The 14,175-nt window shown below is 48.5% G+C and overlaps 4 protein-coding genes across 4 annotated transcripts; 2 read left to right on the top strand and 2 right to left on the bottom strand.

Annotated features, from left to right (window-relative positions):
* Positions 1–685: 685 nt before the first annotated feature.
* Positions 686–2,754, top strand: BDR25DRAFT_220237 (uncharacterized protein; the record flags this gene model as incomplete). The annotated part of the gene is made up of 4 exons (XM_033684997.1): positions 686–907; positions 1,012–1,735; positions 1,787–2,350; positions 2,423–2,754. The coding sequence occupies 4 exons, from the start codon at positions 686–688 to the stop codon at positions 2,752–2,754; spliced, it is 1,842 nt and encodes a 613-aa protein (XP_033549156.1).
* Positions 2,755–3,233: 479 nt separating this feature from the next.
* BDR25DRAFT_283707 (uncharacterized protein) lies at positions 3,234–4,747 on the bottom strand (the record flags this gene model as incomplete). Its single annotated transcript, XM_033688072.1, has 2 exons — positions 3,234–3,968; positions 4,019–4,747. 2 exons carry the CDS (start codon positions 4,745–4,747, stop codon positions 3,234–3,236), a joined length of 1,464 nt encoding a protein of 487 aa, XP_033549155.1.
* A 789-nt stretch (positions 4,748–5,536) lies between these two features.
* Positions 5,537–6,045, top strand: BDR25DRAFT_366290 (uncharacterized protein; the record flags this gene model as incomplete). The annotated part of the gene is made up of 2 exons (XM_033696946.1): positions 5,537–5,727; positions 5,761–6,045. Coding segments are annotated over 2 exons (366 nt in total), but the record flags the coding sequence as incomplete, so codon positions are not given.
* Positions 6,046–7,887: 1,842 nt separating this feature from the next.
* On the bottom strand, positions 7,888–11,073 carry BDR25DRAFT_366286 (uncharacterized protein; the record flags this gene model as incomplete). Its single annotated transcript, XM_033696945.1, has 2 exons — positions 7,888–10,525; positions 10,624–11,073. The coding sequence occupies 2 exons, from the start codon at positions 11,071–11,073 to the stop codon at positions 7,970–7,972; spliced, it is 3,006 nt and encodes a 1,001-aa protein (XP_033549153.1). The 3' UTR covers positions 7,888–7,969.
* Positions 11,074–14,175: the final 3,102 nt, after the last annotated feature.

Raw genomic sequence — 14,175 nt, 5'->3', positions numbered from 1 at the left:
TATTTGATGAAAATCCCAGTTTTTAGGTGCGTTTCAATGCGAATGTCTGTGATAAGAAAGGGGTCATTGTGTGGATTCGTTAGCGCGATGGATGATGCTAGCCTAACTCTTTTTAACTATGGTACACGTCTTGAAAATGGGTTCATATCATTATCTATAGCCCTTAGAATTCATCTAGAAGCGAAATTATGTGTTTGATTCAGCTCCTCTCTCAGTTCAAAGCCTCGGATCACCAACACCCCGCGCTTTCAACCCCTAAAATGCAACTGACGCTCACAATTTGGTGTTCACGCTGATGCGGAACACGAAGGCTGAGCAGATTGACCAAACTCGTATCCCCGCCTCATTCATTGCAATCCACCAATCAAATCCTATTAGGATCCGTAAATGCAAGCCACACTGTTGGAGTCATGCCCCCTGTCCTGGGGCTTGCAAAGCATGAGGCTGCCCGAATGACCTCAGTGCCGGTGACCAACTTCGCCTAAGGGGACCATTTTGTGAACACGCGCATGCTTTTTAGGCGTGCGAGGGGCCCTGAGGGAGTTGCAATGTCCTCTTGTGAACTGGCATCATAAAACTCGGCCCCCTAGAGCCGCATAAGCCGCAGGGGAGACCGTATCTACAAGAACATATCCCTTCATCTGGACGGACCGTAAATCACTGTGGCGACATCGCGAGCCGCAAGATGGACGTCAACGCCATTGTTGCGAACCTCCCACGCGACAACTGGAACGCACGCTGTATCGAGCAACTACCCTTGCAACAAGACCAAAACTTCACGGGAGGCCTGATTCATCTCGTGGATGCCTTAGGTAGGCGGATGTCAATATTCACGAATGAGACTTGGGGTATGACGATAGGGGATTGTTACCAATATTGTAATTTGCAACATGTTCCTTATGTAAGTGTGTGATATCTTTTCTAATGCTATCTTGTCTTTTCCCATATTTAACAACAAGAAATCAAGAGGAAAAGCAACATGTCGGTGATGTGAATGCTGATGATTGATAGAGTTTTGATTTCCAACCCTTTGCGAGCGCATTTTCCAATTACCTGCTCCCCTGGCTTGCACTTACAGCCCAACTTCCATATGAAACGAGTACCCCGTGGGATAATCTCCTGTCGTTGTGTATGTCCGTCGGATCGCCCGCCCTCATCACATACTCCCTATCACTCACCATCTTAAATCGATATAGCTTGAGTACGCGATGGCATGCTCTTCATCAAACCGCCCTTTCACGCGCAGTCCACGACAAATACAGCGATTTCAGTGTTCGCATAAAAGCAGTCCAATATCTTCTCCAAGAAGCGCAGCAAGTCCCATTACGAGCAAGTCAAGAGCGCGGGTGGTTGAGTAGTCTGATCGTCGGCCCCAAGAATCAAGGATGGTGGCGTGGTGTGCAAAGGAGACTGCGGAGAACAAGAAGAGGGGTGACGTTTTCCTTGGTAGCTCAGATATTAGCTGCGGGAGTTGCATGGCTGTTCACTGTCTCAAGCGAGTTCGTCGAGAGCCGAGGAGACCGAGTTGTAGCGAATCAGTTGAGTAGTGGGAGCCTGTGGCTGTGGTTGATCCCGGTCATCTGGGGATGGGTTACGGTTGGCACGCAGAATTTCGCGGACTCCATCGATGAAGCTCTTCGCGCAGATGCCGCATATCGAGCCAAGGAGCCTCCGATTCTATCAGAAGCCACGATCACGGAAAAAGGCGAGCAGCGTGGCATCATGGTGCGGTCAGGTCTCGCATTACAACCGCATCGTGTTCAGACCAACGAGGCTGCTTTCGAAGTTCCACCCGTGACGAATCTCGAACTTCCTCGTTGGCTGGGTTCGGATATAATGGGCGATGAGAAGCATGGGGGTCCGATCTTCAATTATGCTAGGGTTTTTACTTGGTGGCAACTGGCGCGGACTATTGAGTCTGCGTTGACAGAAACAGTGAATGGTATTGCAACAGGGCAGGCTTGCAAACCTTCACAGGAAAAGGTTGTCTTGAGACCATGGAATTCCGATCGAAGGCCTGAGGAAAACCTTGCCGGAGACTCGTACACGACTGCTCAGTACTGTGGATTAGACTTGAACCGTGGCCAAATTCTGGCGTATCCAGAGTGGGATGAAATAACTGCCGACGTGTGGAAGCGCATCTTCGTTGCTAGCATCGTCGCCATGTTCGTTCAATGGGGTACGGTTGGACCTGGCATCCTGATCGCATACTACACGCCAACGAAAGGTATCGGGTGTCGAAGTGCGGGTTATATCCTTTACGGCGCTTCTGCCACGCTCGCATGGATGTTGCTCGCTGCTTCGGCATTGTTCTCACACGCGGCAATGCTCCGCTACCAACGCGAGCATCGTCAAGCTCCATCGATGGATTTTCGTCGAGCGTCAGTCAGTTCGCCTGGCCTTCAACCTTCAGGTCCACAAGGTTATGAGCGCAACACCGCGCACTCGATTCTGTGCGGTCTGGCTGTGTCCACGCGTCTCCTTGGTAAGATGATCGCGGTACTGAATACAATCTGGCTTGTTCTTTCTTCGCTTCTTGAGTATACTGGAGTGTATGACAGGTGCTATTGTAAGAGAAACCAGATTGGCTTGGGCATGGGTGCAGGGTGGTTGGTGTTGTTCAAGACAGATAACGATTTAGCGCAGTATGCGACGACACCGTGGGCCGGTGGGGTGGCGATGAGCATTATAGTTTGTAGTGTGAGCTATCTTTTCTTTTGGTTGGGGAGTCGAGGTAGTGCGAGGGAGGCGTGAACAGGGTGGAAACATGCTCAAATGGGTGAAGCCGCTCTAGGTTCCTCGCGCAGCCCTCGCGAGTTACTTTCTGTAGTGCGCCCCATTGCTTTCCAGCCGTAATAAAAAAATTCATGTTATCAGTCCACTGATTTGTCCACATTCGCTGGGAGAGGGGTATTTTGGGTATGAGAGGAAATTGTCATATGGAATGTAAAGCGTAACGATGAAAGGTGCCAGCGGCAACAGGTCGACGACAGAACCTCTGTATAAGTGACCTGAATATAATGTGAATTTCTTGAAAGCGCAAGCATTGGTCAAGCCAGTATGAGCCACGTGTATAACAAGCTTTCGGCATTCGGTCCGAATCGTATGGGCGGCGTGGGGGAGCGAACCTTATCCGAACAGCAACTATAAACCGGAATTTCAAGTCGAGGAGCCATTAGATTAGACAGTCTCCGCAACTGTACTTCAGTAATGGGCTTTAGAATCCGGGATTCTCAAATATGGACCCATGAGCCGCAGAGGCCACCAACACCCCTACGCTCTCCCCATCTCACAAGCATGTTTCTTGCCAGATTTTGCTCATGTTCTTGTGGTCCCAATAGCCCCACAACGACCAGCGGGAAAACACTCCGCATGAAGTCAAATCCCACGGGATGTGTTGATTCTATGAATGCGGCGACTTGCAGGATAGATATTGAATGTGATATCGCGTCTGCAATTCCGACAGTCTCAGTCCGGATCCTGGCTATGTTTGGGGAAACGGGGGGTGACGAAATCTTATCGCGTAGAAGTATGAGGGTAAGTCGGGTTGCATAGAAGGTTGCGGCTGTCAGAGCAGTAAAAGTGTCAGGAAGCATTAGCGACGGTGATTTGGGAGCGTTGGAGGAGTTTGTTGCTAGAATAGATGTTGACATGTCTGCATTCACAATCTGGGCAATAGGGTCAGCATAACATAGGTGAGGATAACGCTCAGCCCAGTCGTCAATATCCCGAAGAAGCTGTTTTGTGCGTTGTCGGGTAGGCTGTAGATCAGCACTATGCGGAATCGGTCTTGAGAAGAAATCGGCGAGGCTGCCGCTCCTTCCACAGAGACCTATACATGCTGGGATAGCAAGGAGGATGTCAGTCAGGCAGTGGTGCGCATTTTTCGGATGTACGATGAATGGAAGGGTCAGCCATTCCGGGGTAGATAGAGGAGATGGTCGATTGAAGATGAGAGACTTGTGAGCCTGAGAAGAATGAGCAGACGTAACCAAGTAGGCATTAAGCATACGCTTACATCAGAGACCCGCATTGCCTTGAACAACTGTAATGACACGCCCGAGCTACAATTGCTAGGGCCCCTCATCTGGAGAATTTTCGTCGCTGCTGCCAGATGGTGAAATACACTAGTTGGGGTAGTACCAGCATACACTTCATACAACCCTAGGATGATCGGAACCAGGACGGCGTCATCGCTTGGAATACTGTTTCCATCGAGGCTCGAAATTGATTGGCGCTGGTAGTTGAGTCCTTTCATGTACCACCGGTATGAATCCGTCAAAACAGATACGTCTTGGTGAACTTGTGAATAGAAGGCCATTGATGCAGCACGTATAGATAACCGCAATGCCGGTTTGATCGAATAGTTGTGCAGGTCCGGTACCCTACTGATCCAAGGAATCCCTGCATTCTGGGATCGCACTCCTCTGTTAAGTTCGACAAAATGTGAAATGAAGGCGGTGTCAAAAATATCTTGTTGGGACGGTTGAAAGAGCATTGGCAATTTGTACCGCCACCGAATTGCCGTGAGGGCATCGTCGCCTTCTAGCGTAGGTCTACTGACAACGACTGGATTCGGATTGGGAACTACGGCAAGTTGCAAAGTTGATGGAGAATCAATCCGATCTAGATTGCGCACCGCCAGATTCGTAATGGGCTTTTCCTTGATGACATCCTCGCGAATCAAGGCTGAAGGTTTGGGATCTCTCTTTTTCCGTTGCCGTGGTTTAGTGACCTTATCTGTCATGTCTATAATCACGGAGCCTTGCACTGGCCCGGAGCACTTCAGTCCTAGCCGTCTGCATTGCTGACAGACTTCAGGCGTTTCGTCGCACTGAATGACGGTCGCTATTAACATGTGCCTATAGAACGATTGGTAAATGCTTACCTTCACCCGGCGGTCCCGGCATTGGTTGCAGGCTCTGCTGCGCTGGGCTTTGGGCCGCATGGTAAAGATGGGGAAGCGGAAAAACGGGCGGGAGAAGAGGAGGGGAAATTTGCACGACGTGGGCGGCACACATGTTGTTCAAGCGTGAGAGCGCGCGCTTCAGGGGTCTTCTTGGCTGTCTCGTTGCGGTCCGAATGTGTGGCACTAGGCGCGTTTTCGGCCTAGTCGTGGAGATTGTGGGGACTGATGGGCGAACACATCAAACCTCGTCCAAAAACCCTCTCTGGAAAGCTTCGACGCAGGAATCATCATGAAAAGATAGGAATGTCTATAGAGAATCACGCAGCCAACGACCCTTATTGAGCACCTCTTGATTCTCCCTTCTTTCATCCACTTCATCCGCAATGTATCCACTCTCTTAATCGATATATGCGTTGTTCCCAGTCAGTCACCCATTCGACACGTTGCATCGCTTCTGTCTTGACGATAGCAATAAATGGCATCTTCAGCATCATAATCAAGGTTACGGTTACACAAGATGAGTTTCTTTCTTTTATTTCAGCAATGAAATGCTTACTTTCTACTTCCTGCGCTCCTCTCTCATACTCTCAGCAGGGAGGAACATGGTATAAACCTGGCCGGGATAGTTACAATTATTGCGAGGCCTTCTATATCCCACTAACCTCACATTTCCACTGCTGGCAACGATCATCTCCCGAGCCGTCCAATTCAAGCCGGAGCAATTGGATAGTACGGTCGAATATTACTCGCCACGCACTAGACTCCGCATTCGCATTATTCAAAACTATAGTCCCAAGGATTGAGATGCCCTGGTGGATGTATGTAACTTTTCAGATCTGATTATTTCGTAGCCATCTGGCTTGCCTTCTGCTCCTGCTCGGTGGCTGCGGCTGCATTTCATGCCTCACCTACGAAACAGGAGGATTATACTTGTATGGGTTTCTTGACGGGACCAAATTCAGCCCTAGCGCACTCGCTATTCACCTTTCGGCATTGTGGCTGACTGTTAAGGGAAATTTATCTTAGTCTGTGTCTTGTATGTGGAAGAACATGGGCCATGTATGAGGGACTCAGAAAGAAAGGCAAGCTTTTGGAAAGAGAACCGACCGAGCCCACATGCGCTTGGATCGAGATGGGAGATAGTGAACGCCGAGAGGAGCCGAAAGAATGACCTGCTGATGGGCTGTAACAAGCACTTCTTATTAGACGCCCAGGACTTCTCACAAATATCGTCTACAAGAAGAGTTGACAAAAGGTTCAGATAGGAAAGAGCGGAAGCGACGTCACTATCCACTTAGGGGCGTCGAACATTATTTCAGGTGTTATTCGAGGTGAATGTTGCGATCGGATAGGTCACTTAAGTAATAACGCACTGCAACGGTGACCATGAGAGCTTTCTGACCGCATCACTTTTACAACGCACAACCCTCCACTCCATCCACGACACAAGGACCCCCCATGCAATCTATCCCCACTCCAGTCCCACTCAACACTATATTATCCCCAAGCCTGGACAAAAGCCATTCTGACATTGCTTCAGACTTAGAATACTCATCAGCCACCTCCACAACCGTTGGGAAACGTTCAGACCGCAGCTAACGCAGCTCGCCATACAAATTAAGCTACGATCAGGAAGACTTCCACCTTCAGGGATTTCGACCTACTATATGAGCTTGTAGGGTTGTCGAAGCTGTGTAGTATATGTTATGCGCACCGTGTGCTTCGTCAATGATTTAACTGCGGCACAAAGAAGAGAGCCGAGACTGGGTAGCATGCGAAGGTGCTACAAGTAGAGGATGTAGGGGCAGCGATTGGTCACAAACGACAGGATCCTACTGCGTGGGTGAACAAAGCTAAACTAGAGCTTGGCTACATGCAGCTTGCCGATTACTTGCTGCGCCCCTCCGGACTGGACTTTACCACTTCTGGAGTTATATCCAAGAATCTGTCCTCGGATGATTGGTCTGCTAGCGGAAGATTGTTGACATAAAATACGAACGAATTGGCGACTGTAGTCTCAAACTTCTTTACGAGCGGACTCCCCACCGATCCCTTCTCATCTACGAATGTGTTTCTCCACTCTCTCTCTCTGACGAGCATCTTGTCCATATTCGGACCCAACGAAATCTCGATAAATGGCCGAAAAGACGCTAAGAAGCGCTTCATCGCCTGTCGCTGTATTACTAAAGCTTTCGAGGGTCAAGTCAATGGAACCTCGGGGAGGCGCGAGGTAGTCCCTGCCGAGGTCGCTCCTTCCAACATTGGAACTCTCCCAATGACTCTTCTTTCCCTTACGATCCTGACTGTTGTTTATCCACCAGGGCTCTTGTTACCCCCACAAAGCCTTACAAAGGTACATCATGCCCGACCCTTACTGTGAACCTGCTACCGTCTATATATCCCCCAAGGAGAAGCTTGGGTGGCTTGAGTAGAGGAATGGAGAAACCTGGATAACGGGGGATTCTGAGAAAATGACAATCTTAGAAGAGAGTAGAATTACAGCATGTCAACGTTACACCATGGTGGGGAACATAAGTAGATTAAATTCTATCGGTTAACCCACACGCTTGAATTAAGAGGACCACCAGCAGGATGCTCGCTGGAGCGTAAATATTTTCCTTCTAAGGAATTTTGCGTTCCCGACTTACTACCACTCCGGCAACGAGGCTGGATAGAGTTGGCTTCATAATGTGCTCCAATCTTCGTGACTAGGGAAGATATCCATAATCTTCATTACGTAGAACTGCGTTAAACTCGTGCTCAATGCGTGGCTTAGAGGAGCGTGTCTGAGTCTTTGTTTGCAGACGTTCTAAATAAGATTGATAATGGTAGGCAGCTGCGAATAAGGAGTGGAAGTTTCGTGAGCGGATACAGCCGTCATCTGGACCAAGAGGCATATCTTAGAGAGTACTACGTCTGCAGTCGAATGGAGATAGAAAGAGTCGGAAAGATGACCCTGCTCCTGCTAGAGGTGCTCTTTGGGTAACCTCACACCCATTCTGACAGTCTTACTCGCTAGTACGAACCTATGGTTGATTTGGTCTTTTGCACCATCTGCTCTTAGGTCTTGATACTCGGCGTCGGCGACCCATTTATACTTCCCTTCAAGGTGCCACTTCTTCTCCACTCAAGCCCACTCCAAATCTGCGACAAACTTCTCCTCGTCTTCTTCATAGCCTTTTCTAGGGCTGCCGCTCGTTCTTCGTCAAACTCTTTCAAAGCGCCTCCCGTTACACCCTTAATATCAACACCCCAGCAATTCGGCCTATATTTAACAAACAACTCAGCAGTACTAAACCAGAAATCAAGCTTTTGGGGGTCTATTCTAGAGGTTGGTGGTCTAGTTGGTTGCGAACGACGAGATAGCAAAGCCTTGGAGTTTCTGCGTTCATGGAGTTTTGGAGATTGCTGGTTCGAAGCGCTCTTGATCTGGCCTTGGAGGTGCATCCATGGCGTTCCTCGATATGAGTCTATTCGATGGGGGTCGTCGCCATACTCTAAAAGGAGTTCTATCATCCGGATTCTGTGAGGATAGTCAATCGGTGGCGGTTTCTGGTCGCTGACTCTGTTGTAGTCTCGTATCACACAATCGAGAAGGGAGCGCGACTCAGGTACTTGTTCGATCGGAGTTCCTTGTTCGATTTTCTTTTTGACGTAGGAGCAAAGAGAATATTGGGCCGTTAGGCAGAGGAAAGAGTGTTTACTTCCTCCTCTAGCTTGCGCAGCGGACCAATGTGAACTTGCCTCGAGCCGGTTTTGCACTTTTTGAGGCACCTTTTGGGTTGGATGCGGTATCCCAATGTGCTGCTTGATAATGTTTCCTGATGGTTCTTTCGGCCAAGGCATGCGTGCTATTTCATCAGCCACCTTATCAAGCTCATCGAGCTCTGTGACAAGGGCATTCTGGGATTCAATCTCACTCAATGCAGCGTAGTGAAGCGAATCTGTAACAGCGGCCCAGAAAATTCTTGTCCTCATGACATTAATGTCGAAGGTCTTCAGGTGGATTATCGAAGCCCGGCAAAGTGCAGCGTATGGATCGAAACTGCTTGAAGCGATGACGCTGTTGAAGGCTTTCCAGATGTTAGGTTTCTTGAGGAAGTCTTTGACGGTTCGGTGCATGTAGTGAACTGTACATGTGGCCAGTGTTTCTACGCGCACTGCCAGCTCATCCTCCTCGCTGATATTGGGCGCTGGATTCACCAGGTTATCGGCTTCAAGGGCTGAGTCATTACTGTCATCTTCAGCGACTGTCCCTGAGCTAGCCACTACCTCCAGCAACCCTTTACAATGGCTCATCAGTCTCCCTTTCATGATTCTGCAACGGCCTTCTTTCTCCTGGAGGCCAAGCTTCTCCCTTCGGAATTTGGTGACGGATGAAGACTTTCCTCCTCCTAGTGATTTTCCTTCTTCATGCGCGAAAGACAGAGTGAGCAGTGTTATTGGAGCATGCGCTGCACGATTCAGTTCGAAGAGCTCGTACGCGTCCTCCTTCAGGTCATCTTCCACCATGTCGATCAATGTTTGGAATAGATCCTCAAGTTCCTCCGGCAGCTCTTGAAGCCGACTTTCCAGTATTTCAATGCGCTTCCTGTTCCTGAGATCACTCAAGATAGCTCGTACGACAAATTGCACCCAGAGAAAGACACCCTGAGACTTTTTCGTGATCTCGTCCACTAGCCTGCCAGCGAAGCTGCTATCTCGCATCTTTAATTCTGCAAAGCCGCTGCTACCATCGAGCTTTGACTGTACGTAATGCTTAATGTCCGGTTCGGTGAGTTCGTGGAGCATTAAATGAGGTCCATCTTTGAAGGCGTCCTCGAAGTCAGGCCAAGGACGACTTGAGAGACAGATCTTGACATTTTTATTGTTTGCCAGCTCCTGTAGAGATGAAACGAGTTCCTCGTGGTTGTCAATACACTCATCTAGGCCATCAATGAGAAAGAAGAACTGGGTACTCTTATCTTGAACTAGCTTTTGGATTACATCGTCAAGCTCTCCCAATCCCCAAGATATAGGAAAGGATCCAAAGAGTCGGTGGATCTCTGCGCGTCTCGGGCAATACCTTGGGATTAGTTCGGTCCGGGTTTTGAAGATTTGGACTAGAAGAGCTTTCAAGAGACTCTCTCTGGACTTATAGACGTCAGAGCCTCCAGACCAGAAATAAAATGATGCTTGGACCAAGGGTGTTTCTCCAGCCCATCTCCGAAGTTCATGCTCTGTCTGCTCGTGCGAGGCGATGTACTTCACGAGTGTGGATTTTCCAGAACCAGGTTTTGCAGATATCCAATATATTCCGGGCACGTCGCCACTGCACAACCATTCTCTAAAGTCGGCCCAAGATCGTGGTTGCGGTCCTTCCTCGAACAGCCATTTGAAGGTTTCATAAAAGGCATCCGAAATTTGGCCATGTCGAACAAACATTTCATCGTACATCAGACTGTCAAGAAAGTATCCAACCGCCTGTGAATCGAGGGAGGACTCCGTGGGAATGGGGGGGAAGGCGTCACCATTCATAATAGCCTCCACAAGGTCCTTTTGCCAACGATCCTTTTCGTCTACTTGCTGTAGGAACTCCTGTCCAATTGGCCTCGCAATCTTGCGTTTTGTGGACTGCTCCTTTGGGCTACTCGGCAGTGATTTGATTTGAGCATATTTTGTTTCCCTGTTTCCTGGTAAGAAGGTATAGGGGTGCGAGAAAGGAAGGACCCTACCTGCCTGAGCTCAACTAAGATATTAAGAATCAACTCCTGTCGCAGCGTGTCCAGTTTCCGTTCAAGATTTTTAGTCTCATCATCTCCCCAGTGGCTCAACAGCGCATGCCGGACACTAGCCCATCTCCGAGACGTACCATGGGCTGTTGGGTTAAGGTTCACTTTATAATTGCTCTTGAGTTGGTCAAGCAGACTGGTGAGATCTGATTCGATTTTGTTACACGCCTCCCGAACATTGAAGATGCCATCCTGGATATCGTTGTCTTTACCTGGCCTCCCTAGGCTCTCGTTCAGCTTCCGTAGGTGATCAGCAACAAGAGCGAGCTCGTCCTTCTTAGAGGTTGAGTTCGATTTGTTAAAAGTAGCAACACCGCGCGTGACAACCTTTGCCGTAAAGTCTATGAACTGTATACACGCAGCAGCAACTGCAAGCGCGGAGAAGGGCTCCATGTGGAAGGCTATTATGTACAATTAAATACTCTGTCGACCATTTAAAGCAAAGGAAGGAGTCAATAGAGAGGCTGGCGGTCTAGGCATGTACTATTTGTAACCAGGGCAAGGCGACTACGGCGCAGCGCTTTCGTGCGGCTTTCTGGCCAGCAACTTTGCGAACCCCACACAGCCCTCTGCCATAAGGCATCTCAACAGGCTTCGTAGATAGCAATTGCTGTTTTAATTGGGGGTTCTTTCGCCTGCCCTTGATCACGGAATGTGGGCCGAACGGCCGGTTGATTTCAAGAGCCAATGGTTTACAGAGGTGGCGTCGCGGGTCAGCCTTCTCGAGAGCACAAGGCTGAGATCAGACGACAGCTGAGAAGGCAGCAGTGAGACGTCGACATCAGAACAAGCAGCTCGCAAAATCGGCTCCATGTTTTATTGCAATAATCCGTAGCTGCAACAAAGTTGACTCCACTTGTGAGCGAAAGTCTTGGCACCTACCCTCACTCACCTGATTTGCTAGTCCAAGAGTAGTTTGAGCTCACAATTCTTTTGCTGGTGCGGGCCGATTAGCCTCCCTTCTAGCGATGGCTTCTTTTACTGCTACTCCTGTCTTAAAATCGTTATATATCATGTCTAGGCATCTTTATCCGCTCCCAATAGAAGCTTATTTCCCCTACCTTCTACATTTTACCACGGAACCTGCAAAGCAATAACTTAATCGCTTGAAGACTTATATCCTTGCTCTCTCTTTATTAGTTACATGAGCGCCCTTGAACTAGATTTCCCCACTTAAACCTCCACTTCTTTAGTCTTCGCATCCTTGATCCATCGAGGGTATCGCACGGTTAGAGCTGATGGATGATAGAGGGCATATGAAGAGGTGCGAGTCGTCAATCAGGTAGTGAGAACCAAACTAGTCGATTGAGCAAAGGCGTAAGGTCTGGTCTCAGGAGCTTGAGGGGGCTCCGAGCTAACTGTATAGCAAAGGACCAAAATGACGCTAGTCTTAATAAAGGAATGCGCTAGTACTAAAACAGTGACTACTGCTGCACTACAGCACTAGCTCATATTGAGGTGAAACACTACGTCATGTGACGTAGTCCCACTTGCTCCAATTGTCACGTGCGACATTGGGTGATGCAAATTTGGCCACGCTAAATTTTTGAGATCTTGAGATTACGCGGACAGGGTTTGCGTCTCCGGATGCATATCTCTCGCTCTCTAGACCTTGTGCACTGTACAACTATTAAAGGGAGGCGTAGTAATAGTTTAAACAACTTAGCGAAGTCGGATGCTGTAAGACCGCTGAGAGTATAGCAATGACAGCCGTAAGAACGAGTGAGAGGATCGAAGACTGGGATGGCCATTATACCTTAACAATCTTTAATACCCTAACGCTAGTACTGCAGCATCGCGGGAAGCACTAGGAGGTAGACGAGCTGAATCGACGCTGAAGTGGAGGGAGAAGGAACAAGGAAAGAGAATCCTGACACGCTGACGAGTGTCCACTGCCTTCCCTTCTTAATAAAACTCTACTATAATTGCGAAGACGCTTTACAACACTACAGGAGGGCCGGTACTGCGTATTAGAAAATACTTAGGCCGATCATCCTTTATCAATTGCACCATGCACAACATTTCAGAGCCTTCCACCCTGTTTTGGTCATTGGTAGTGTCCTAGTTTCTCTCGGAGCCAAAAAGGCTTATTTAGTTAGTCTTGGCGCTAATGTGTTGAATTGAGGGACCGATACAAGGTCCCCGCCCACGAATATGATGGCCACGAATCCTTCAAGATCTTTCGTCCATGATGTGACGCGAACGCTAGAGTCCAGTTGGCAGCGGTTGGGTAAGTTGAATGGTCCTCTCAACTATATTGCGAAGCCTTACACTGGGTAGCCTACCCACCTGTAGGTGACATTCGGCCACCCACCCATGGCAACACTGCCTCGATTAGGTCCAATAAATTCTTCGTCGGCCGGCTAGCCCTTCAACATGTTCATTTTTAAGCTTCCCAGAGGGGGTTCTCTTGCCATCATATTGAAAACCTTCCTCCTCTGCTATTCCAACTTGTTGAATGATGTCACCCAGACCCTCGTGCAAAACTGCACCAGTCAAGGCATCTCACAAAAACTTTGTCCCTAGCAAGTAGCTTCGCAATATAGAATAGTTATAGTGTATTAAAGCCAAGCCACCCTCTTGCCTAGCAAAAGTAATTCCCTCCTCTTAAACCTTATCCCCAAACGTAAAAACATATATCCGTGTACTAGTACTTTCCTATACAGGAGAATCGAAGGAAGGCTCCACAAGCTCCCATTCATGGCTCTCGTGTATATGATCAAAAAATGGCTTGCACATAAAACAATAATCGAAGTCTGGACAAGTGTGACAGTGGAAGCGCGGCCCGTAAATATCTTGTTTAATGTGAGATTTGTTGGTCTACTTCAAGATATCTACTTACATGAAAGCATCCATCGCAAGAATAATTTCTATGGCGAATACCGTAGAGTCGCACGGTATCCGCTCCTATATCTAGCTGAGATTTACAGGGTGTGGAAAGTTCTTCAAGCATCTTTTCGTTTCCATGGAAGATAGAGATAGAGGCAGGGCTCCATTGGCCTTCCGGCTGAAGGATGGTAATACATTCACTGCGAAGTCCTTCCTCAATCAGTCGCTCTACAACCTCAGGCTTCCCGGTCCTACAAGCCCAGTGTAGGGGGCTCCAATTTTCACTCTGCAGTGAAAACGGAAGACCCATATCTAGCACTGCGTTAAGGACCTGTAATGAGCTTGCGGAGGAAGCGTAGTGTAGCAGACTATCCCCTTTTGCGTCCTTATCCCTTGGATTAAAACCCATGCTAATGAGATATTGGAAAGTGTCAATGTGGCCCCCTCTTGCAGCAAGATGAAGAGGAGATCGACCGTGGGGTTCTACAGGATGTCGATTCGCATTGTATTGGTCGTAGGCTAACCTCAGAAGATCTGTATACCCCTTGAAGGCAAGGAAGTGTAACAAGGAGCAATGGCAAAACTTAACGCCTTAGCCCAGGTAATTACTAAGGTAGTAACTCTCTATATAATATATACTAATATGACCTAGAGAGGAGTAGATGC

This window comes from Lindgomyces ingoldianus, assembly GCF_010093535.1.
Source record: "Lindgomyces ingoldianus strain ATCC 200398 unplaced genomic scaffold BDR25scaffold_11, whole genome shotgun sequence".
Classification (NCBI taxonomy): Eukaryota; Fungi; Ascomycota; class Dothideomycetes; order Pleosporales; family Lindgomycetaceae; genus Lindgomyces; species Lindgomyces ingoldianus.
This window is presented reverse-complemented; position numbering and strand designations above follow the sequence as displayed.